Source organism: Triplophysa dalaica, chromosome 12 (assembly GCF_015846415.1).
Source record: "Triplophysa dalaica isolate WHDGS20190420 chromosome 12, ASM1584641v1, whole genome shotgun sequence".
Classification (NCBI taxonomy): domain Eukaryota; kingdom Metazoa; phylum Chordata; class Actinopteri; order Cypriniformes; family Nemacheilidae; genus Triplophysa; species Triplophysa dalaica.
In genome coordinates, this window is record NC_079553.1 from 19,176,196 (window position 1) to 19,199,906 (window position 23,711).

The window sequence follows — 23,711 nt, forward strand, 5'->3', positions numbered from 1 at the left end:
GCACATCCGGATGCCGAGAGCGGTAGAAACAGAATGAGACAGAATGGCTAGAGACCGAGGAAACAATATGTAAATGTATTACAAAACGTTTTCTCAAGAAATTGTCGTTTGTTGCCTTGCTTAGCAGACTTGTTTATGTATTAACTGTTTACCAAATATCTCACTATTACAATATATTTTATATTCTTTCAATTATATTATGTGAATGCTTCTAGAGGACTCGGCTTTCTGGGCCACCATGCTCCTCGTGGAGGATGAATTACAGTTGCAGACCAACATAGAAGCCACGTTGACCGCTGCAACGTCGACGCCATGTCTTGAAGGGCATTATGAATTGTGAGCTGCGGCTTTTCTTGATAAAAATAACAGTTACATATTTTCTACAGATTTCAATGCCTGGCCATTTTCAAATTTCTGTATGACAATAATAAGTCCCGGATATGTACATTAACACAGAACGTTTTTGCCGTCTACGTATATCTTAAAACATGTGTGTTTCTATCAACCAACAACCCAGTTTGACCTCTCCAATATGGCGGACTCGTTGACTCTTCAACAACGGAACACAGCATTTCATGCGTCCAAAGTGCGACGCTGCGCAGACTAATGTGCGTCCGCGTACTACACCGAAGTACCGCGAGAGTGCGTTGGACGATAGGAAATTACGCACGCTGAAAAGCATAAACAAACAAACGAAACTTCAAACAATGTTTCTCTTTTATTAGATTCTTTAACAGTCATGATATATTTCGCGCTATGGTTGTCAAATAGGTGTTACATTGTATTATAAATGAGACGCATACAGTAAGTGACAGTATATTCACGCACGTGTGTTTTTATCATGGAGATCCTCGGCAGCACGTTTGATGATTCTATGTTCGAAGAATCGCGGAACAGAGTCGCAGCAGTTCTTCCCATTTACGAGCCTAAACTCTGCGAACCTCTGGTGGGTATAATTCATAACCCCCACAAACAATCATAGTAATAATACTGGTAACCTGATACAGTGATCAGACCTAATGAAAAGTAAGGCACAGACAATCTAATTGATTTGTGGATTTGATAGGAATTGTATTGGATTTAATGGAAACCATACAGGTCATTAGTCTCATTTATGTCTGTCTGTCAGTCCACTTGTTAATGTGTTGGGTTCTGTTGGTGGGATGTAATTTACGGTTTCTGGCAGATGGGAAACAATAGCAGCATTACATCCTCCTGGAGGAGGACACTCAAATATTCATTTACTTGGACAATTATGATTATAATGATTAATTATGTATAATTGGTCATCGTTATATTTTATATAATTATAGGTTTAGAATTATACAGGTGCATACATTCATGGGAAACCTGGAAATATTTGTCAAATGACTTTAAAACACTTTAATCTTGGAGGACCTGTCATAAATCGCTCAAATCTCATGCTTTTGTATTTTCTTGTTTCCCTGAACTAGTGGTTTTGTCAAGATAGACATTTTGAAGATGCATTAGAGGAGCAAAAAACCCATAAGTTCAGAGGAGACTTGGCCTTCGGGAGGAAACAGTATCAGGTATCTGATGGCACCTTTTGTTAATGCTTTTTTGTAGTCATGTAGCTAAGCATGTGATGTTTTGCCAATGAAAGGTGGCTCTGGATGAATACATGTCCTGCTTCACTCTGCTACCTGCTGGAAACACGTCAGTGAAGCGAGATGTTTTGGAAGGGATTGCACGATGTTGCTGTCATCTGGGACGAAAAGAAGAAGCTCTTAGCGCCTGCGAGAAACTGGTAAAAATATCTTCACGACCATCACAGATGTATGTTGTATAAATTAAATATGTCAGATGGTCTCTTTTAGTCTAAGTGGGTTGTTATTGGTCAGAAAAAACAACAGTTATACTGTTGATCAAAGTTTTGCTTAATGTACTTTTAATTTTTAATTTTATTGGACAGAGGTTAGAGATTTCCAACACCTGCCACCTCACCTGCGTGCTACAGCTGGAACTGAGAATTCATGAACAGCATCGAGATCTGACAAACATCATCTCCAGCCTGCAGCAGCTGTGCTGTCTTCATCCCTATCATTCCGGGTACTGGCTGAATCTAGCCATGAGTTATCAAAGACTTCTGGAGTCTGAACGCTGCCAGGAGAAACAATCTGAAGATCAGATGCAGACAAATAACATTTTAAACCTGAAGACCATCATGTGTTTTATTAGAACAAGGTACCTCAACCACAAACAAATGAGCGACATATATATTTCTTTAAATTCACTTATGTTATTCTGAAACATAGAAAGTTCATAAGTGAACAGGTTTGGTGAAGTATTGACAGAATATAAATTTTGGATGAGCTGTTCATTTAACAGAAGATGTTTGTGTCATTTTCCTCAGGTTGTTAATTGAAATCCTGAGGATTCAGCAGTTCTCATTCGTGCTTGAGAACAGCCAGAGGCTTCTACAAGAGGTTGAGGAAGCTCTACAGGTTCTGCATCCGAATGAGAAAATTCTCCAAACAGTGTCTGAGGTCAGATGAGAAACTGATCACTAATCCTCTTTTAAAAATGTCTTAAGTGTTTTGTAAAATACTGTTAAAGACACAGTTCAACCAAGATATTATAGTTGTTTTTTATTGACTTACCCTTGTGTTTCTGACTCACTTCTGTGGAACACTGAAAATGTATGGTCGATTGTCCATATATTCTTCTACGTATAATATATCTACATATACAGTTTTTTGGTTAACTACTTTTTTATTTATTTAGAAATGTGTTAATCATATTAATTAACTAAATTGTTTATGTTAAAATAACAACAATTTTATATATTTGTATGTAAATTTCATGGTATTGTTTTCATCTATATCCAGGTGATGTCAAAAGACCTCAATCCAGAGAAAATGAGGGAGGAAACCCAAGATGGAGAGAGTTTATCAGGTCTTTATATTAAAGACTTTGATGACAGGTGGTGGACCAAATTGTACACAAAATTGCATAAGACAACAACTCTATCCATGCACACAATACAGGTGGACAGATGAAAAAATGATGTAATTGCATTTAAGAAAACAAATGTTAATCTTTTATTAACAGTATTATGTGCATTTACTGTTACAGAGCAAATAACATTGAACATTTCAGAATGCAAAATAAATTTATGTAAAGTTATTGCAAACGGTTCCCTTAGGTTACTTTGAAAATTAAACATTACAAAATGCAAAGAATTGTATGTAAAGTTAATGTAAACAGTACTTTTTTGACCTTTTATGAAACTACCCTTAGGTTACTTGTACTACCTCAGACAAGCTATAAAAAACTCAATGTCAATTTTGAGGCCTAATGGGGGTTAAACTTTACATGAAACTTTAAACACAAATTATGTTCATTTATATTATTATTTTTGGTAAAATGTTAGCAAACAGAAATCACTTCCATAGACAAAAGGTATGTAATATGGCGGATCACACCAGGAAACTTGTTAAAGTTGGGCGGGGCTTAGCAAAGCATAAAACACACCTATAAGTTAGTATAACCAATTAATACAAAGTATTTATACTAATTAATTTTACACACGGGTTGTTATTAATCTTGAATTATAAATCTTGGATTAGCACCAGTGAGTAGATGCCTCAGCATCTCTACTGTTCTGCACTGGCCTCTAGATTTGACCCCATGTTATAATCATGGAAGAGAGAGAACTGAGATGGAATGGTGGGATGGATCGTGTTCTTCCGTTGAAGCCACTGAGATCTTTGTGGTGCAGTTGAGATGCATGGATAGCTGGTCCGTCTTACCAGTACAGGAGGTGTAGGGATGCTTGGGAAACTTGGGCTCCTCGGCTTGTGCTGGAGATGATAAGCCTCTGAGGTGCCTGCCGGGCAGATCAGGGTGTGTGTTTGCTCCAAGGGTGGGAGGCTGTAGGGATCAGAGGCACTGGATGTTTGACAGGAAAGACCCGGCACTGGTTTAGAAATGGCAAATAGTGTGCGAAACTCCAGGTCAAAGGGTTTCACCCCGCTGCCTTTAAAGAGCACAGCCAAGCTTCGGTGAACCTGCCAGGAGAGCCAGGTGAAACTGTAACAGAGTCAAATTATCATCAACTAATAGGTGTGCAACTCAAAAAATATTTAAGTAACAAGGCCTATCATAATTCAGTATAATGATATGTGGGAGAAAACTGACCAGCCACAATTTTTGTTAAATTAAATATACAACAATTTAGCTAGAGAGAGTCAAAGAATTAAAAATAGAAAGTAGGATACAAGAATGTTACGATACCTGTAGGAGCCGACCAGCGCCTGTGTGCAGTCTACAATGATGAACTTCTCTTTCACCTGACCAGTGAACTTTCTCCCAGATTTGGCACAATACGTTTGTCCCTGAACGCTACGAATTGACATCCGCTGTATGAAGAGAAGAAAGGAAATCCAGACTTTCATATAAGGTTCATGTGTTGTATTTTCATAGCTCTAGCTTTAGTGTAGGGTTTACTGTAAAGTCCAGTACGTTCCATAAACTGTACAGCAAATACATAAAATAACTAAATCATTAATCATTTTCATAATATGTTGCTGGATTTGTCTGTATTCTCAAAACTTTGCAAAAGACACATTAAATACAGGTCACATGTCTTGTTCTGACCATAATTTTCCTTTGCATTATGTAATATAAAGTTAATGATAGTATTTTGTACTATAGTTTTCTGGACTGTGTTGAATTGCCATTTGGAAGAAACAACAAGGTCTCTTCGGTTCCGTACACACTACATGGAATTTCGTTAAGTGCGATTGTCTGCATTTTTCGTCAGTTAATTCAGTGGTAGAATACGGGTTTCACTCCCTTAATTTAGTGATGTGTAGAACAGGATTAAGTTTAAGAGGGTGAAGTGACAATTTATCTGCGGTGTGTTCACGGCCTTCGAGAGTTAACAGAGGAGCAGAACTTACAGTAAGATGTGACTTGTTGATCTTCAAATGTTCACACATGTCCTCAAACACCTGTAAATTGGTGTGGTCCAAAAGCAGATAGACGTACACATTCCGCTTTCTTGTTGCTTCCAGTAGATCACAAAAAATCTCCACATCGCTGAATGTGTCCATGACTATTGCCAATACCTGTGCAACAAAGTATTGACAAAGTTTTTTTCAGATTTTTGTACGAATGTTTACAATTATTTCAAAATTCAAGTGTCTCTTTCATGTATCTTAATGTGAAATGTGATTTCATTTATAAAGCAATAAAGGCACTCAGGGTCCAAAATGAGTTTCAGACCACACCTGGCAGGGGAATAAGGAAGAAAACAGGTTTTATGATTTTCTTGCTTTGATCTTGTATTTGGCATTACTGCCATTAAAATACATTTGTGCCACCTGCAACCATTGCTGCAGAAAAAATTAAGAGACCATTTCAAATTTTCATTTCAAATCAGCATATCAAGATCTATTGTGACCATTCCAGTCCAGTGTTTGTGAATTTCAACAAAATCAAACCTCAGGAGTGACAAAGTCATTGAACAGCAATGTGAAAGACTGACAGCATAACAACATGAATCCAGATTATCATATAAAAAACATTTTTTTTTACGTTTCCTGAATATATGTACAAATATTACTGTTGTGTTGCTTAAAAGTGAAGATAAACTTATTTTCTTTGCAGTATTTGAGATCTAAAACACTATTTTCTCCTGTTTCTCCAATTTCTCCAGTTCATTTTCTGCAAATAAATACAAATAGAAACAATATTTTCATATAAAATCCACTAAAAATGTTGTTAGTAGTTCACAGAATAAAACAAAAACGATAATTTTCCATTAACACATACTAACAGATTTGAAATGGTCTTCAGCTGTAAAGCTGTATTGCTTTTGACAATGCTTTTTGACATTCAGGTTCTTACTTTAGTGGCTTGCCTGATAAGTTCCCGTAGCAGGTCTTTCATAGAAGCGGATTTAACAGACTGGAAAAACACCTCCACACGAGGAATGCCTTGCAGGTGGTAACTCCAGTCAGCCACTGGCCAGCCATAGTCAAGAACGGGGGGCTCACTCTCTGTGGCCAAAGGAAAGTACGTCCACGAGGACACAGATGGAGACCTGGACATCTCTTCATACCCTTCTGTTTCTTCATCTTCAACGAGGGGCTTAACGGCACTGTTTAAGATGTATGCTTTCTCCTCTACCGAAAGAAAGTTGGCTTCGTTCTCCTTGTTCAACATCTCCTGGTATCCGGTCAACCCCGTGTCCAGAAGAGCATCCATGGCCAGGCGTGTGCTCTCGTTGTGACTCAGATCCACCCCACACACCAGACGGTTTGGCTTTCTCATCTCCTGAGCCCTCCGTTTTATCTTCCCTATCATTTTGGGATTCAAGAAACGCTGCACAGACAATCCATTACCTGCAAGGTTCATGTTGATCTGGAGTCTCCTGTCTTTTGTGTTAAACAAGCTATCTTTTGGACTTTAGGCAAGTAAAATCTCATCTCATGAGGTGAAATGAGTCTTCGTCTTAAACTTTCACAAATAATCCAGCTCTTCATGCACCGTGCATTTTATCATCTCACGGTACACTGGGCATTTCTGCACCAATTTGTCAGTTTTTAATGATCTGTGAGTTTCAATGTGAATATCAGTGCTGCCCTAAGCCCTCAAGGGAAGTAGTTAGTGGTTTTTCCACAAACAAAAGTAAAAAAGAAAGGTAGTAATTGCGTTCACAGACTGCTTTTGCCCGCAGGCTTCAGAGGGTGGGGATGTGAGTTTTACAAGTGAGGTGAGTGAGACTGAAGTTTTTGTCTGTTCCAGCATGCAACACAAAGTGTGAGTGGCAGTGATGAAAATGCAGCCATCAGGTTGACTGTAGTCACAATGTGTACCGATGCCTCAATTGATAAAAACATTTAACATAATCCTCTCCAAGACACACCTGCTTAGCTAATGACCTATTAAATATTGAACATTCATGTTAATTTTTTGGATGTTTTTACATCTGTTGTTTATAAATCACTAAGATTGCTTAGTTGGGGATTTGTTGTGAATGACTAACTCTAGGTATAACCTTGATAATAAATTTTTTTGAAGAGTGATCATATGTCCTGTTGTGAATTAAATCTTAAATGAGTGTGCTTAGTAAAGAGAGGAGTGCTACTTATAACTACAGTCTAGCTGAAGATAAAAATGGCAAGAATAGCATAAAATGAATTCCAATGATTTACAGTTCAAAAGTAGGGTCACTTAGTAATTATTAATAAAAAAAATTCCACATTGTGGAATAATGCTTTATTTATCAAAACTAGGCTATTTAATAACACAAATAGAGTAGCTGGAATTAAAAATATGTAAAATAATTCACTTTATCTTATATCAGTTTAGCATAAGAGGTAATCAAACAATATGGGAATCCCATCTATTCTTGGCTCCTTTTTACATCATTATTCAGTTGAAATCATCCATTTTAAATATTTTTGTTAATAAAAAAGTATATATAGCTTGTATTTATATTTAAAAATATTTTTTATCAAATAAAAATTGTAAGCATGCACCTTCAGATCAAAGGGTTTTAAGAGCTTCAGAAACACTTAAGTGACCCTAAACTTTTGAGCAATAATGTATATTAAAGACGGACCACAATATAATTTTTGGATTGGCTCTGTATACTTGGGCCAGTAAGCAACTATCCAGCACAACCTAGCAACCAAATAGCAACGACCTAAAACTACTCAGAACATCTATAGCAACTCCATAGCCACAAGCTGAAATCCACTCAGCATACTTGTCCTTTATATGTACACAATGTCATAATATCCCATTCATGCTTTTTTGAAGTGGTTTTCATGATGCAGGCATGACTATCCTAACATGTTACCCACATCCAGACACTAGACACTTCCATTTCAGTAAACACTTCAATGTCAGTGCATGACATCTGAAACGTCTACGGTAAACGCCTGTAAGACTGTAAACTAAATAAACGAAATAATATTCTTACAGGAATGTGGTGTAATCACCCAAAACAATAATAGTATTAAGAACAGCACATGCAATCATGCTTTAGTAGCGGGTGTGTCTAACTCAGAGCAGTGTGGCTGTCATGAACGTATAAAAACATGTTTAAAGAGTGATGCTTAGCCTTAGTCAAACAAAAAACCTCCCTAATGTGACATGCTCTCGGCAAACGTGGAAATATTTTGCTTTGTTTCTTTTCTACATTTAATCTAATGAAAGCATTTTTGGGGGTCTACACAAAAAATATTGTAAATACTTTTGTATATGCTATGATGCTGAATGATAAACATATTGTATAATTAACATGCCCAATACCAATGTACTTTTTGTTGGTGCGACATTATTATTTCAATTTACATAAATTTGCAAGAATCTGATCTTTTCCAAAACACATCTTGATCCAGTAGCTTTGCTGCATATCTGGCAAAAGCGACTTTCTTGTGGCTTGGTATGGCTTTGTTTAGCATCTCTTTAAGCTTCGGGAAGTCCAAGGTTTCCGGATGATGGGCAGAAACCAAAAACAAGTTCTGTCGTAGACCCATTACCCCCAAGACTCCCTCAGCCCATTCCCTGACCTGCCCAACAAACGTTTCCTCAATCAAATCAGCCATAGAGATCACCAGGTAATACTCTTTCCCCAGTGATGACAACTGCTGCATTAACTCTATAATTCCCAATCTAAGTCTTAAAGGAGACACCAGTATGTACACATCACAGAAAGCAAACATGGAAGCTACAAGCTGAGCTGGGTTTAAGCCGGATGCAGAAGGTTGGCTATCAAGACCACCTATTTTTCCAAGGCCAGGAAGGTCCCAAAGACAGATATTGGGGAACTCAGGGTAGGGATATTCTGTAGGCTCTTTGGTAGTTTCAACGACACCAGTTGGGGCAGATTGTTCCTCGTTGTTCTTCATGCCCGAGAGAGCATTGACCAGGCTGGAGCTACCACAGCCTGTCTCACCCAACACACCGATATCCAGACGGAAGTCATCGAGAGATGTAAGGATTGCCAGAAGCTTGGAGGGATGGTCTGTGACATCTCTAGGCTGTGACAGCTTGGAGATGAAGTTGAGGTCGTCTCGGTTTATCTTCCTATATTTTAAAGCACTGGACACCACCACCCTGGAGAGTAAATATGTTGAATTTGATCAAAAAATGTGGTAGTCTTTTCTATTACTGTTGAAAGGAAAACTTTCCCAAAAATGGAAATTATTTCATCATTTTTTTCATCCTCCCGTCATTTCAAACCTGCATGATTTTCTTTCTTCTGCAGAACATAAAAGAAGATATTTTGAAGAACATTTGTATCCATTGACTCTCATTATGGACACCAAACATTTCTCAAATATCTTCTTTTGTCTTTCACAGAAGAAAGAGTCATATACAAGTTTTGAACAACATGAGGGTGAATAAATAATGAAAGAATTTTTACTGTGTTGTGGAACTTCACTTTGTCCACATGACTCTAACACATTTCAAAACACTCAATGGACTCACTGGGTCTCATCAGCAATGAATTTAGGAATCCGAAGCTCCCTTGTGATCGCCACCAAGAACTGACTAAATGCCCTTTTCTTCAGGTCAGGCAGGGCTTTAGTAAACACCTCACTGATATCCTTCATCTCCACAAACTCGGATGCGTCTGTTGTATTTGAAGGACTCTGGCTATCTGTTGCTTCAGCCGACTCTCCGAACGCTTCTTTCCTCCTCCTCTGCAACTCCAGATTACGAGCCCTCATTCTCTCCCAAGCGCAGGTCATGCATGGCCCTGAGGGTTTTTCCTCGACCACGTCCCACACCTTCTCAGCGTTCACCAGAAAGAAAGGCTTATCTCTGTCGTGCAGCTCCATCTTGAGCCACATGTGGTCCTCCTTGCGTTCTTCTGTCGTGAGGACCACCAGAACATCAAAATTTGTGGAGTCATACAACTTGCTGTTCGTCTTAATAACTGAATTAGAAATCGGATGGTCCTGTACAGTCCTGACGCGAACATTGGAGATTCGACTGTGCGAAAGCATCGAGTCAAAATCAGGAATGCCCCACCCGATATATTCGGATTGTTCTGCTATCCGTACACGTTTTCTCCTGCTGCTCTGACGTTTAGCATCTTTCGGAGATTGTATGTCATCTTCTTCATCTGCTTCTTCATCTTCCTCCCAGTCTTCCTCATCTTCTTCATCCTCCCCCTCCTCGTCCTCATCATCATCATCATCATCTTTCAAATCCTCTTCTTCTGTCTCTTGTGTCATGTCGAGCCCACAGACGGCAGAGGCGAGCTGGGCATTGGCATCAGGGGTTCCTCCAGTCACTGTTATGTCTAAAGGAAATCGCTCGAAGAGCTCAAGAGCCGTCAGTAGCCTGTCTTCAAACCCAGCGGTCCGGAGGGAAAACCTCCACGGGGCCTGTAAACACTTCACCTGTTCTTCAGACAGCTTTCCATCCATCCTCAACTTTCCCCTGAAAATAAAAGAACACATTTGTATTTAACAGTATAGTTTTTCTCAGCAATTATGAATTATGAGAAAATATTGACAAACAGACAAACAAAATATAGTCACTGGAATAATACATCATATAACATAATAACGCAGCAGTCATCTCTCACCTGTAATGTAACAGTAAAGGAGCTCCAGGATAATGTGTTCGTCCTTAAATATCCCTAAAAGAAGGTGTTAGCAGAACAGTCAGCTGATTTAAGTCAATAGTTTGTATGTATAAGATGACATTGTAAACAGTTCTTTCAGGGCGTTATTGTTTAAGCACCATGGTTTACCTAAATTAACCCTTTTACTTCCACAGACATGATCCAAATGTGCACTAAATGCAAATGGGCCAAAGACAAAAAAATTGAAAAAAGAAAGTGACCTTACAGAGTTTATCTTCAATTACTGAAGAGGTCAAACTTAATTCTAAAATTATTTTACTTGCCCTATTGGCATATATTTTTTGTGTTTTAACTTGTTTTAGGGAAACATAAAATTCAGATTAAATATTTATTAATATTTATTTAATTATTTATTTAATAAATACAAGACTCTCCATTTCTTTGTAAAGTCATCTAAAATATTTGCTTTTAGAACCGAGCACATGGATCACGTTTCAGGACGGGCCGAATTCACAAGATATTTGAATTGGTCCCCGATATCCAGATCCAACTCCTCCCACTTTAAATACTTAGCTACAATTTAGAGAGTAAGTTGCAACCTGTGATCACTAACGTTTGCTTGTTTAATTTAAGTCTACATTTGATTAAAGCGGAGGTAACAAGCTATTTCATGCATTCTGACGTCTTTACGATGTTAAACTTACTGGCTTCTCAAGCTTAACATGGTCCCCTCTTCAAAAAAAGAGTAGAATGCATGACATAGCATTTCTTTGCTCGATTCACTCCGCAAGTGTTCGTACATATTTCGGAACGTTTTTTTCGAACATGGATTCCCGTTTCGTAACAAGGGTTCTTAGTTCCTTATTCCACAATTCTGCCTGAAAATCACACCCACGCGTCATCCAGAAAGTGAACGAACACCCCAATCAAGACCTCTTTACTCAGCTGATGGAAGTTTAGCTGTGTTTGTTTGCTCACTGCATTTAGGTGATGAATGTTATATAAACGGTGGATATAACTCTGGGTTTGAAAACCATTTGAAAATGATAGATGGCGCGGTCCCAGCACTAAACGATGCCGGTCATAAACCGCACGCGGTAAGTCAAACTAAGTCATATGTATGTGTTTTGCTGGCAATCTGTGTTTACGTGCATAATGTAAACAACACAAACTTATAGATCAACAGTTAAGCATGGTTAATGCGATGAGCTATTGTTTGCTCGTGTAGTTCCACCCCCCCCTGCACGCCTTCCAGGCACTTTCCAGAGATAATCGGAAAGCGGTATCTGTCTTTTATAAATTTGATCAAACTAAATAGTATTCGAAGATACGAAGTATGCGATATTACTGTGTTGGTACTGAAGATTTATATGAGATTGGCAGAAACTGTGTTTGTTACCTAAAAAAGAATGTAGTCGAGATAGATTCAGAATTAAGTGTATGCCTGTAAGCAATGATCACAGTTAAATATATATGTTAACCCCAACCCAAACCCTTCCCCTGAATCTATTTAAATACATAATTAAATTAAAGCTGCAAGCAGCCTTTAAGCGGGTTTCGAGTATTTATGCCAGTCAATGGAGCAGTGCATCCACGAACAGTGTAAGGGGTCAGACCCCAACGAACCCACGACGGATCAAACTCCCACCAACACAGAAAAATTATAGAAATTATCAGTATCAGCTCAAAGAAGCGTTGCATGCTTACACACTCATGACTAGCTGTTTTCTCTCAATCAAACAACAAAATAAACTAATTCAAAGTTGGTTGGTGTCAGGTAATGGTATCATAAAATACTGCCTGCAGGCATAGCCTTTATCCCCTAGCAGGATTCCATCATAGTCACCTATATAATAGAAAAATGCAGTTCTGTTAGGCCCAAAATTAGTAATCCAGTTAGTTTGTAAAGTCTATTTGACTTGCCACGTCCAAATAATGTGCATAACTCTCCGATACTTGAGTCGTGAACAGAGCCTGGCCATTTCGCCACCAGATTTATAATGTGGAACATAGTCACACACCATCTAAGAGATGTGTTGTATAATTGAATACATTCCCTTGAATAATTATCAAACTAAATGTTATGAATGTTTACTGGCATGGTCATTTCATAATCTTTATGATCAATTATAATGTACCTGCAATAGAGAATTTAGAAATTGCTTAAAAAAATCAAAGAACTAGTTAGCAAAAGTCAGTTTTAAACACCATCACCGATAACTCGTGAACCGTTTGTGTGACATCAATGGATCAAGAGGCAAAGTTGTTCAGAATGAAGAGGAGGACTATTAAATGATATCATTAGTTTGTGTAAGTGTCAAATGTCATGTGATACACAATTGTTTAAGATATGAGATACACGTCAATTTTGCCATTTTTACTGTTTTAGCGCCACCTAGTGTCCAAACGCTACCTCCTTTTTTTACGTGACCTCGGAGTGATGGTCTACACATATCAACTGAGCCCCATGATGATATGTTAAGCCCTTCTGGATTTATGGCCATTTTAATGTGATAGGATCTGCCCATTTTAAGTTTTGGCGTCCCTAAGCAACGGTGAAAAGAAATTTCAACTTTTTTTCAATGATTATTTACATTCACACTCCACAGAAGTCATCTGCATTGGTTTGGTTCCGATCGGTTGAAAAACCAGGAACTAGTTCGCGAAAGTAGGTTTTTGACATCATCAGCGATAACTCACGAACCGTTTGATCGACAGAAGCATGTCCAGAGGCAAAGTTGTTCAGAATGAGAAGAGCAATCTTATGATACCAATAGTTTCTGTATATGTCAAATGTCACGTGATACAGAATTGTTTATGCACTCCAAAAGCGCTATTTCGCCCCCCGGTGGCCAAATGAGTTCACATTTCTTACAGACCTTAAAGACCGTGAGACGAATAAGCCCAGCGAGTGTCGTTTTGATCGGCCTCCGTTTACCCGGTATAATGAGTGCTCACATTTAATTGACCGATGGCAGACTTGTTTTTTGAGATACGCAGAAGTCCTTTTATACAGTCAAGGTTCATGACACAAAGACACACCATACCAAATAATTAGTCGATCGGGCAAACGGTTGCTTAGTTATAGCCCTTTTCGAGTTCTTTGCTATTATAGCGCCACCTAGTGGCCAAACACCGAGTTTTTTTTATTGTGACCCCAGACTGAGGGTCTACACATATGGCCTAAGCCCCGTGAAGATATCTCAAACCGTTCTCTAGGTATAGCCATTTTAATGAAATAGGCTACTTCCGGGTTTGACGTTTTGATGCCCCCTAGCGACCCTGAATCGAAATTTCAACTTTTTTTCAATGAATATTTACATTCACACTCCACAGAATTTATCAGCGTTGGTTTGGTTCCGATCGGGCAAAAATCCAGGGACTAGTTCATTTTTTTTTTTTTTCCTAAAATGCAAATTAGCGGGAAAATTTGCATACCGGAAATGAAATCGGGGATATACGTTTTTTAGGTTTTGAGCCAATGATTACAATGATATAAAACACTTGGGTGTGCGACAAACGGTTTAGGAGTAACGAGCGTTAACGTGCGCAAACACGCTTTTCATCGCTGTAGCGCCACCTATGGGCCGATTTGGCTGGGTCACTGTATCTGAGTAGCCTGCACAGATACAACCAAATGACCAAGTGTCGAGTTTCTACGACTTACGGTTTGGGCTGGGCGACCGGTTTTATGGCGGAAAAATAATAATAATTAAAGCTGCAAGCAGCATTTAGCGGGTTCGAGCGATTTAAGGCATCTAAGGTACGTCTGCCATCGCCGATCAGTTTCAAGAATCGCACCATAACAGATCAAGGACGGACGACACTCTAGCGCACCAAGTAAAATGTCAGAAACGTTTAATACAGTTGCAGAGATATAGATCTTGCTAAAAGGTTGCTAAGCTAATCCGTTTGGTTGCTATTGGCGTGGAATGGCACCTGCCAATTAATAACACATCAAACCACAAGTGACGAAACAACTCCAGTGACTCTGCGATGCTCTATTGCAGAGATGGAGGTCTAGCTTAATGGTTGCTAAGTTAACAGTTTAGTTGCTATGGGTGTGGTATGGCACCTGCCAATTGATATTACATTAAGTCACAAGTGAAATTAACCGAACCCCTGTGTCTCTACAATATTCAACTGCAGAGATATAGGTCTGTGTAAATGATTGTTAAGCTAATCTGTTTAGTGGCTATGGGCATAGCTTGTCACCTTCATATTATAATACACTTTTCCATGAGTAGAACAAAGCAACTTCTTTGTCTCTATGACATTCTATTGCAGAGATATTGGTCTTTTTGGTTAATTTAATGCATATTTTTCAAAATAGCCTCTTTTGTGTTTTGAAGAATTAAAATTGAATTAAAATTTAGGACCATTTTAAATGGATACATTGATTCATATTCATGAATACATTGTGGTCAGTAAGACATTGACATTGTCTGCAATAATATTTTAGAAGGCCGTGCCATTTAAATTATGTTTCTTTGGTAGACGCGCCTCACATGATATATCCCATTTCTTCTCAAGTTTGATGTTTGGTTTGAACTTCAGGAAGTCATGTTTACCATGTCTAAATGCCTAAATGCATTGAGTTGCTGCCATGTGACTGGCTGAGTAGCAATTTGGGTTTACATGCAATTAAACTGGTTTTATCTAATAAAGGTGTGTTGTATATATATATATCAATACAGCATCATAAAAGCAGCCAGACATGTGCTATATTTATAGATGTGTAAATATGCAGCAACGTTTAATGTGTAATACATTATATTTTTTAACACTGTCTTCCTGTGAAACACATTTCATTCCACACACATGCACAGTCTCGATCACGCAAGACACACAGAACTATACTGTGCATTTACACTCTTATGATACAGAGGGAAATGATACCCATAAACATACACACATGCACACTACACACCTTTATCCTGCACACATTTATCGTTCCTTAAGCAAAGCTACATGCATTGTGATCTGGTGACTCTATAAGAAAACCATTGAAATGAATGATATTTCACCTTTTTATCATTTATGAAGGAATGCCTCTTCCTATGAGCATCACATTTTGCATCCTTGTTAAGTGTCATAATATGTATAATAGTACTAAATGGCAAGTCAGTTGGATTATTTCTTAAGGAGTAGCGACCTATAACATACTCGTTTCACGCTAATATAATAAAGCACCCTGTTATGGTCACAAAACTAAAAAATACTCAACATATTTTTGATGATTATTGACCTAGAGAGTCCAAAGAAATGTACTGTGGTGGAAATTTTGAAATTGCTTGAAAATCCTTGAACAAGTTAGCAAAAGTAGGTTTTTTACATCATCACCAATAACTCACAAACCATTTGATAGACATCAATGGTTCAAGAGGCAAAGTTGTTATGAATAAGGAGATCTATCGTTTGATATGAATAGTTTTTGTATTAGTCAAATGTCACGTGACACAGAGTTGTCTAGGCCACCAAAAGACATGTACATTTAGCCATTTTTACTGTTATAGCACCACCTAGTGTCCAAACGCCATGTTATTTTGTATGGGACCTCGGAGTGATGATCTACATATATTTCCCGAGGCATATGATGATATGTTAAGCCGTTCTGGATTTATGGCCATTTAAATGTGATAGGCTCCACCCATTCTTTTATTTTGGCGCCCCTAAGCGACCGTGAAAGGAAATTTCTACTTTTTTTCAATAATTATTTACAAACACTTCCCACAGAAGTCATCTGCATTGTTTTGGTTCCGATCGGTCGAAAATCCAACGACTAGTTTGCGAAGGTAGGTTTTTGACCTCATCAGCGATAACTCACAAACTATTCGATTGACAGAAGTTGTTCCAGAGGCAAAGTTGCTCAGATAGAAGAGTACTATCCTATGATACCAATAGTTTCTGTATATGTCAAATGTCACGTGATACACAATTGTTTAAGCACTCCTAAAGCGTTATTTCGCCCCCCGGTGGCCGAATGAGTTCACATTTCTTACAGACCTTAAAGACCATGAGACGAATAAGCCCAGCGAGCGTTGTTTTGTTCGGCCTCCGTTAACCCGGTCTAATAAGTGCTCAAACTTCATTGGCCAATGGCGGCCATGTTTTTTAAGATACGCCAATGTCCTTTTAGATATTCATGTAGAATGAGACAAAGACACACCATACCAAATAATAAGTCAATCGGGCAAACAGTTGCGTAGTTATGGCCATTTTCTAGCTCATTCAAATTATAGCGCCACCTAGTGGCCAAACGCAGCATTTTTTTTACTGTGACCCCGGATTGAGGGTCTACACATATGTTCCAAGCCCCATGAAGATATCTCAAACAGTTCAGGAGTTATGGCCATTTTAGTTCAATATGTTACTTCCGTTTTGGACATTTTTGCGCCCTCTAGCGATGGGGGATGAAAATTTCAACTTTTTTTTAATAATTATTCATATTCACACTCCACAGAACTCATCAGCGTTGGTTTGGTTCCAATAGGGCAAAAATCCAGGGACTAGTTCATTTTTTATTTTTTTCATAAAATGCTAATTAGCGAAAAAATTTGCATACCGGAAATGAATTCGGAGATATACATTTTTTAAGTTTTGAGCCAGTGATTACTCTGATATAAAATACTTGGGTGTGCAACAAACGGTTTAGGAGTAACATGCGTAAACGCGTTTTTTATCGCTGTAGCGCCACCTATGGGTCGATTTGGCTGGCTCCGTGTATCTGAGTAGCGACAAGGACTACAACCATCTGACCAAGTCTCAGCCCTGTCGGCCTTACGGTTTGGGCTGCAGTATCAGTTCTAGGGAAGAAGTATAATAATAATAATAAAACCAACAAATACAATAGGTTTCTAGCCCTTCGGGCTCGAACCCTAATTAAAGCTGCAAGCAGCATTTAGCGGGTTCGAGCAGTCTAAGGCCTCTATTGGCCTTGCCATTGTCAACTAGGCTCAGGAATGGCACCGTAACAAATCCACAACGAATGACACTCTTCCACACCAAGAAATATGACAGAAACGGTCGGTAACTTTTAATACAGACCATGCATGCTTACACTCGTATGCAAAAACGGGCGTAAACCGAAAATACCTAAGGGACGAGTGCAATGAACCAATTCTCATGTCTCTACGATGATTTGTTGCAGAGATATAGATCTTGCTAAACGGTTGCTAAGCTAACCTGTTCGGTTGCCATGGGTGTGGAATAGCACCTGTCAATTAATAACACATCAAACCACAAGTCAAACGAACCAAGCCCCTTGTCTCTATAATATTCTACTGCAGAGATGTAGGTCTGGCTAGACGGTTGCAAAAAATAATCTGTTTGGTTGCTAAGGGTGTGGCTTGGCAGCTGTCAATTGATAAAGAACGAAGCCATAAGCAAAACAAAGCAACTCCTGTGTCTCTAAAACATTCCATGCACATATATAGGTCTTTTTTGTTAATACAATGCACATTCTTCAAAATAGCTCATTTTGTGTTCTGAAAAATTGATTAAAAAAAATAAGACCAATTTAAATAGATAATTGATTCACATTCATGGTCTGCAACAATATTCCAGAAGACCTTGCCATTTAACTGATGCTTATTTGGTTGAGTCTGGTGACTCTGAAGGCCATTGGAGTACAGTGAGCTCATTGTCATGTTCAAGAAACCAGTTTGAGATCATTTGAGCTTTCTGACATGGTCCATTTTTTACTGCTGGAAGTAGCCATCAAAACATGGACATGGTTGGCAACAATCCTCAGGTGGTATGTGTTATCTAATATATCCCATACCATATATCCAACTGTTTCTCCATTTTGATGCTCGGTTTGAACTTCAGCAAGTGTGTTTACCACGTCTAGAAGCCAAAATGGATTGAGTTTATGCTATGTGACTGGCTGATTAGCAATTTGATTAGCAAATGATGTATTTATTAAAGACAAGTTTAAAATAGTAATTTTAAATGTATGATATTTCACCTTTTTGACTGTTGTGAAGGCATGCCTCTTCCGATAAGAATCACATGTTGCATGCTTGTTTTTTGTCATAATATGTATAATAGTACTTAATGGCAAGTCAGTTGGATTAATTATTAAGGAGTAGCGACCTTCACCGTACTCGTTTCACGCTAATATAATAAAGGACCCTGTTATGGTCACAAAACAAAAAAAACTCAACATGATTTTGATGATTATTGACCTAGAGAGTCCAGAGAAATGTACTGTGGTGGAAATTTTGAAATTGCTTGAAAATCCTTGAACAAGTTTGCAAAAGTAGTTTTTTTACATCATCACCAATAACTCACAAACCATTTGATAGACATCAATGGTTCAAGAGGCAAAGTTGTTATGAATGAGGAGATCTATCGTTTGATATCAATAGTTTGTTTATTAGTCAAATGTCACGTGACACACCGTTGTCTAGGCCACCAAAAGACATGTACATTTAGCCATTTTTAATATTATAGCGCCACCTAGTGTCCAAACGCCACGTTATTTTGTATGTGACCTCGGAGTGATGGTCTACATATATTTCCCGAGGCATATGATGATATGTTTAGCTGTTCTGGATTTAAGGCCATTTAAATGTGATAGGCTCCACCCATTCTTTTATTTTGGCGCCCCTAAGCAACCGTGAAAGGAAATTTCTACTTTTTTTCAATAAGTATTTACAAACACTTCCCACAGAAGTCATCTGCATTGTTGTGGTTCCGATCGGTCGAAAATCCAACGACTAGTTTGCGAAGGTAGGTTTTTGACCTCATCAGCGATTATTCACAAACTGTTCGATTGACAGAAGTTGTTCCAGAGGCAAAGTTGCTCAGAATGAAGAGTACTATCATATGATACCAATAGTTTCTGTATATGTCAAATGTCACGTGATACACAATTGTTAAAGCACTCCTAAAGCGTTATTTCGCCCCCCGGTGGCCGAATGAGTTCACATTTCTTACAGACCTTAAAGACCATGAGACGAATAAGCCCAGCGAGCGTCGTTTTGTTCGGCCTCCGTTAACCCGGTCTAATAAGTGCTCAAACTTCATTGGCCAATGGCGGCCATGTTTTTTAGGATACGCCAATGTCCTTTTAGATATTCATGTAGAATGAGACAAAGACACACCATACCAAATAATAAGTCAATCGGGCAAACTGTTGCGTAGTTATAGCCATTTTCTAGCTCATTCAAATTATAGCGCCACCTAGTGGCCAAACGCCGCATTTTTTTTTATTGTGACCCCGGATTGAGGGTGTACACATATGTTAAAAGCCCCATGAAGATATCTCAAACAGTTAAGGAGTTATGGCCATTTTAGTTCAATATGTTACTTCCGTTTTGGACATTTTTGCGCCCTCTAGCGATGGGGGATGAAAATTTCAACTTTTTTTTAATAATTATTCATATTCACACTCCACAGAACTCATCAGCGTTGGTTTGGTTCCAATAGGGCAAAAATCCAGGGACTAGTTCATTTTTAATTTTTTTCATAAAATGCTAATTAGCGAAAAAATTTGCATACCGGAAATGAAATCAGAGATATACGTTTTTTAAGTTTTGAGCCAGTGATTACACTGATATAAGACACATGGGTGTGCGAAAAACGGTTTAGGAGTAACAAGCGTTAACGCGTTCGGAATCGCTGTAGCGCCACCTATGGGCCGATTTGGCTGGTTCCGTGTATCTGAGTAGCGACAAGGACTACAACCATCTGACCAAGTCTCAGTCCTGTCGGCCTTACGGTTTGGGCTGCAGTATCAGTTCTAGGGAAGAAGTATAATAATAATAAATATAGCTGCAAGCAGCAATCATCGGGTTCGAGCAGGCTAAGTGGACTAATGTCGACTGCCTTTGGTCACTACGCTCAGGAATCGCACTATAACACATCCACAACGGATGACACTCTAATACACCAAGAAAAATAACAGAAACGGTCAGCAATGGTTAATACAGACCACAAATGCTAACACTCGTATGCAAATTATTTCTACACTATACAGAAACACTTATGCACATATAATACACAATGCAGTGCATCAGACAGCAAGGCCTTACAGTGGACAGTGAACACATCTGCAAAAATAATTTTGTTTCCCTTTTCCCTTTATCCTGCACATACTTAACGTTCCTTCAGCAAAGCTACATGCATTGTGATCTGGTGACTCTAAGAAAGCCATTGAAATTATGATATTTCACCTTTTTGACTCCTTTGAAGGCATGTCTCTTCCAATGAGCATCACATTTTGCATGCATGTTCACTGTCATAAGATGTATAATAGTACTTAATGACAAGTCAGTTGGATTATTTCTTTAGGAGTAGCAAGCTTTCAGGTGGACTTTTTTGAGGTTGATATAATAAACAACCCTATTATGGTCACGTAAATGAAAAAGTTCAACATGTCTTTGATAATTAATTATCTAGAGAGTCCAGAGAATTGTACTGTGGTGAAAATTTGGAAATTTCAAGAAAGACCTAAAATTAGTATGCAAAAGTACGTCTTTAACATAATCACCAATAACTTGCCAACTGTTTGATTGATATCAATGGATCAAGAGGCAAAGTTGTTCAGAATGAGGAGAACTATCATATGATAGCATTAGTTTGTGTAAATGTAAAATGTCACGTGATACACAACTGCTTAAGCAATGAAATACGCATCAATTTTGCATTTTTTTGCTGTTATAACGCCACCTAGTGTCCAAACGCCACGTTCTTTTGTGGGTGACCTCGGAGTAACGGACCTTCCGAGGCCCATGATGATATGTTAAACCGTTCTGGATTAATAGGCATTTTAATTTGATAGGCTCCGCCCATTTTTTTTATTTTGGCGCCCCTATTCTACCAGGAAAGAAAATTTCAACTTTTTTTGGATAACTATTTACCTTCACACTCCACACAAGTCATCTACATTGGTTTGGGTCTGATCGGTCGAAAAACCAACGACTAGTTTGCGAAATTAGGTTTTTGACATCATCAGCAATAACTCACGAACAGTTTGATCGACAGAAGTGGTTCAAGAGGCAAAGTGGCTCAGAAAAAGGAGTCCTATCATATGATATGAACAGTTTGAGTGTATGTCAAATGTCACGTGATACACAGTTGTTCATGCACTCCAAAAGCGTTATTACGCCCCCCGGTGGCCGAATGAGTTCACATTTCTTACAGACCTTAAGGACCATGAGACGAATACGCCCAGCGAGTGTCGTTTTGATCGGCCTCTGTTAACCCGGTGTAATGAGTGCTCAAAATTAATCGACCAATGGCTGCCATGTTTTTTGAGATACGCCAATGTCCTTTTAGTTATTCATGTAGCATGAGACAAAGACCCACCATACCAAATATCAAGTCATTCGGGCAAAGGATTGCGTAGTTATAGCCATTTTCTAGCTCATTCAAATTATAGCGCCACCTAGTGGCCAAACGCCGCAGTTTTTCTATTGTGACCCCGGACTGAGGGTCTACACATGTGTTCCAAGCCCCATGAAGATATCTCAAATGGTTTACGAGTTATGGCCGTTTTAGCTAAATATGCCACTTCCGGTTTGGACGTTTTAGCGCCACCAAGCGGCCGTGAGTGGAAAATTCAACTTTTTTTTGATAGTTATTTACATTCACACTCCACAGATGTCATCAGCGCTGGTTTGGTTCCGATAGGAAAAAAATCCAGGGACTAGTTCATTTTCTTTGTTGTTGCATAAAATGCAAATTAGCGGAAAAAATTGCATACCGGAAATGAAATCGGAGATATACATTTTTTAAGTTTTGAGCCAATGATTACTCTGATATAAAACACTTGGGTGTGCGACAAACGGTTTAGGAGTATCGGGGGCAAACGCGCTTTTTATCGTTGTAGCGCCACCTATGGGCCGATTTGGCTGGCTCCGTGTATCTGAGTAGCGACAAGGACTACTACCATCTGACCGAGTCTCAGCTCTGTCGGCTTTACGGTTTGGGCTGCAGCATCAGTTTTAGGGCAGAATAATAATAAGAATAATAATAAAACCAACAAATACAATAGGTTTCTAGCCCTTCGGGCTCGAACCCTAATTAAAGCTGCAAGCAGCATTTAGCGGGTTCGAGCAGTCTAAGGCCTCTATTGGCCTTGCCATTGTCAACTAGGCTCAGGAATGGCACCGTAACAAATCCACAACGAATGACACTCTTCCACAGCAAGAAATATGACAGAAACGGTTGGTAACTTTTAATACAGACCATGCATGCGTACACTCGTATGCAAAAACGGGCGTAAACCGATAATACCTAAGGGACGAGTGCAATAAACCATTTCTCATGTCTCTATGATGATTTGTTGCAGAGATAGAGATCTTGCTAAACGGTTGCTAAGCTAACCTGTTCGGTTGCCATGGGTGTCAATTAATACCTGTCAATTAATAACACATCAAACCACAAGCCAAACGAACCAAGCCCCGTGTCTTTATAATATTCTACTGCAGAGATGTAGGTCTGGCTAGACAATTGCAAAAAATAATCTGTTTGGTTGCTAAGGGCGTGGCTTGGCAGCTGTCAATTGATAAAGAATGAAGCCATTAGCAAAACAAAGCAACTCCTGTGTCTCTAAAACATTCTATTGCACATATATAGGTCTTTTTTTTAATACAATGCACATTCTTCAAAATAGCTTATTTTGTGTTCTGAAGAATTGATAAAAAAAATACGACCAATTTAAATAGATAATTGATTCACATTCATGGTCTGCAACAATATTCCAGAAGACCTTGCCATTTAAGTGATGCTTATTTGGTTTAGTCTGGTGACTCTGAAGGCCATTGGAGTACAGTGAGCTCATTATCATGTTTAAGAAACCAGTTTGAGATCATTTGAGCTTTCTGACATGGTCCATTTTTTACTGCTGGAAGTAGCCATCAAAACATGGACATGGTTGGCAACAATCCTCAGGTGGTATGTGTTATCTAATATATCCCATACCATATATCCAATTGTTTCTCCATTTTGATGCTCGGTTTGAACTTCAGCAAGTGTGTTTACCACGTCTAGAAGCCAAAATGGATTGAGTTTATGCTATGTGACTGGCTGATTAGCAATTTGATTAGCAAATGATGTACTTATTAAAGACAAGTTTAAAACAGTAATTTTAAATGTATGATATTTCACCTTTTTGACTGTT

At 38.6% G+C, this 23,711-nt stretch overlaps 3 protein-coding genes across 6 annotated transcripts; 1 reads left to right on the plus strand and 2 right to left on the minus strand.

Annotated features, from left to right (window-relative positions):
- The first annotated feature begins 1 nt into the window (after nucleotide 1).
- Nucleotides 2-3,164, plus strand: zgc:101716 (uncharacterized protein LOC492784 homolog). 4 transcript variants are annotated; one of them, XM_056762827.1, is made up of 8 exons: nucleotides 2-75; nucleotides 216-336; nucleotides 848-946; nucleotides 1,455-1,550; nucleotides 1,625-1,768; nucleotides 1,934-2,205; nucleotides 2,375-2,507; nucleotides 2,850-3,164. In XM_056762827.1, exons 3-8 carry the CDS (start codon nucleotides 875-877, stop codon nucleotides 3,018-3,020), a joined length of 888 nt encoding a protein of 295 aa, XP_056618805.1. In that variant the 5' UTR covers nucleotides 2-75; nucleotides 216-336; nucleotides 848-874; the 3' UTR covers nucleotides 3,021-3,164. The 4 variants fall into 4 exon arrangements, with proteins under 4 accessions (XP_056618805.1, XP_056618806.1, XP_056618804.1 ...); XM_056762828.1 differs by having other exon boundaries at nucleotides 16-69; XM_056762826.1 differs by having other exon boundaries at nucleotides 35-336.
- A 175-nt stretch (nucleotides 3,165-3,339) lies between these two features.
- Nucleotides 3,340-6,384, minus strand: LOC130433117 (protein FAM83A). Its single transcript, XM_056762823.1, has 4 exons — nucleotides 5,875-6,384; nucleotides 4,926-5,093; nucleotides 4,258-4,382; nucleotides 3,340-4,053 (listed from the first exon to the last, which is right to left on the minus strand). The coding sequence occupies exons 1-4, from the start codon at nucleotides 6,382-6,384 to the stop codon at nucleotides 3,618-3,620; spliced, it is 1,239 nt and encodes a 412-aa protein (XP_056618801.1). The 3' UTR covers nucleotides 3,340-3,617.
- A 1,897-nt stretch (nucleotides 6,385-8,281) lies between these two features.
- Nucleotides 8,282-10,423, minus strand: zmp:0000000951 (uncharacterized). The gene is made up of 2 exons (XM_056762821.1): nucleotides 9,472-10,423; nucleotides 8,282-9,096 (listed from the first exon to the last, which is right to left on the minus strand). Exons 1-2 carry the CDS (start codon nucleotides 10,416-10,418, stop codon nucleotides 8,328-8,330), a joined length of 1,716 nt encoding a protein of 571 aa, XP_056618799.1. The 5' UTR covers nucleotides 10,419-10,423; the 3' UTR covers nucleotides 8,282-8,327.
- Between the last annotated feature and the right edge of the window lie 13,288 nt (nucleotides 10,424-23,711).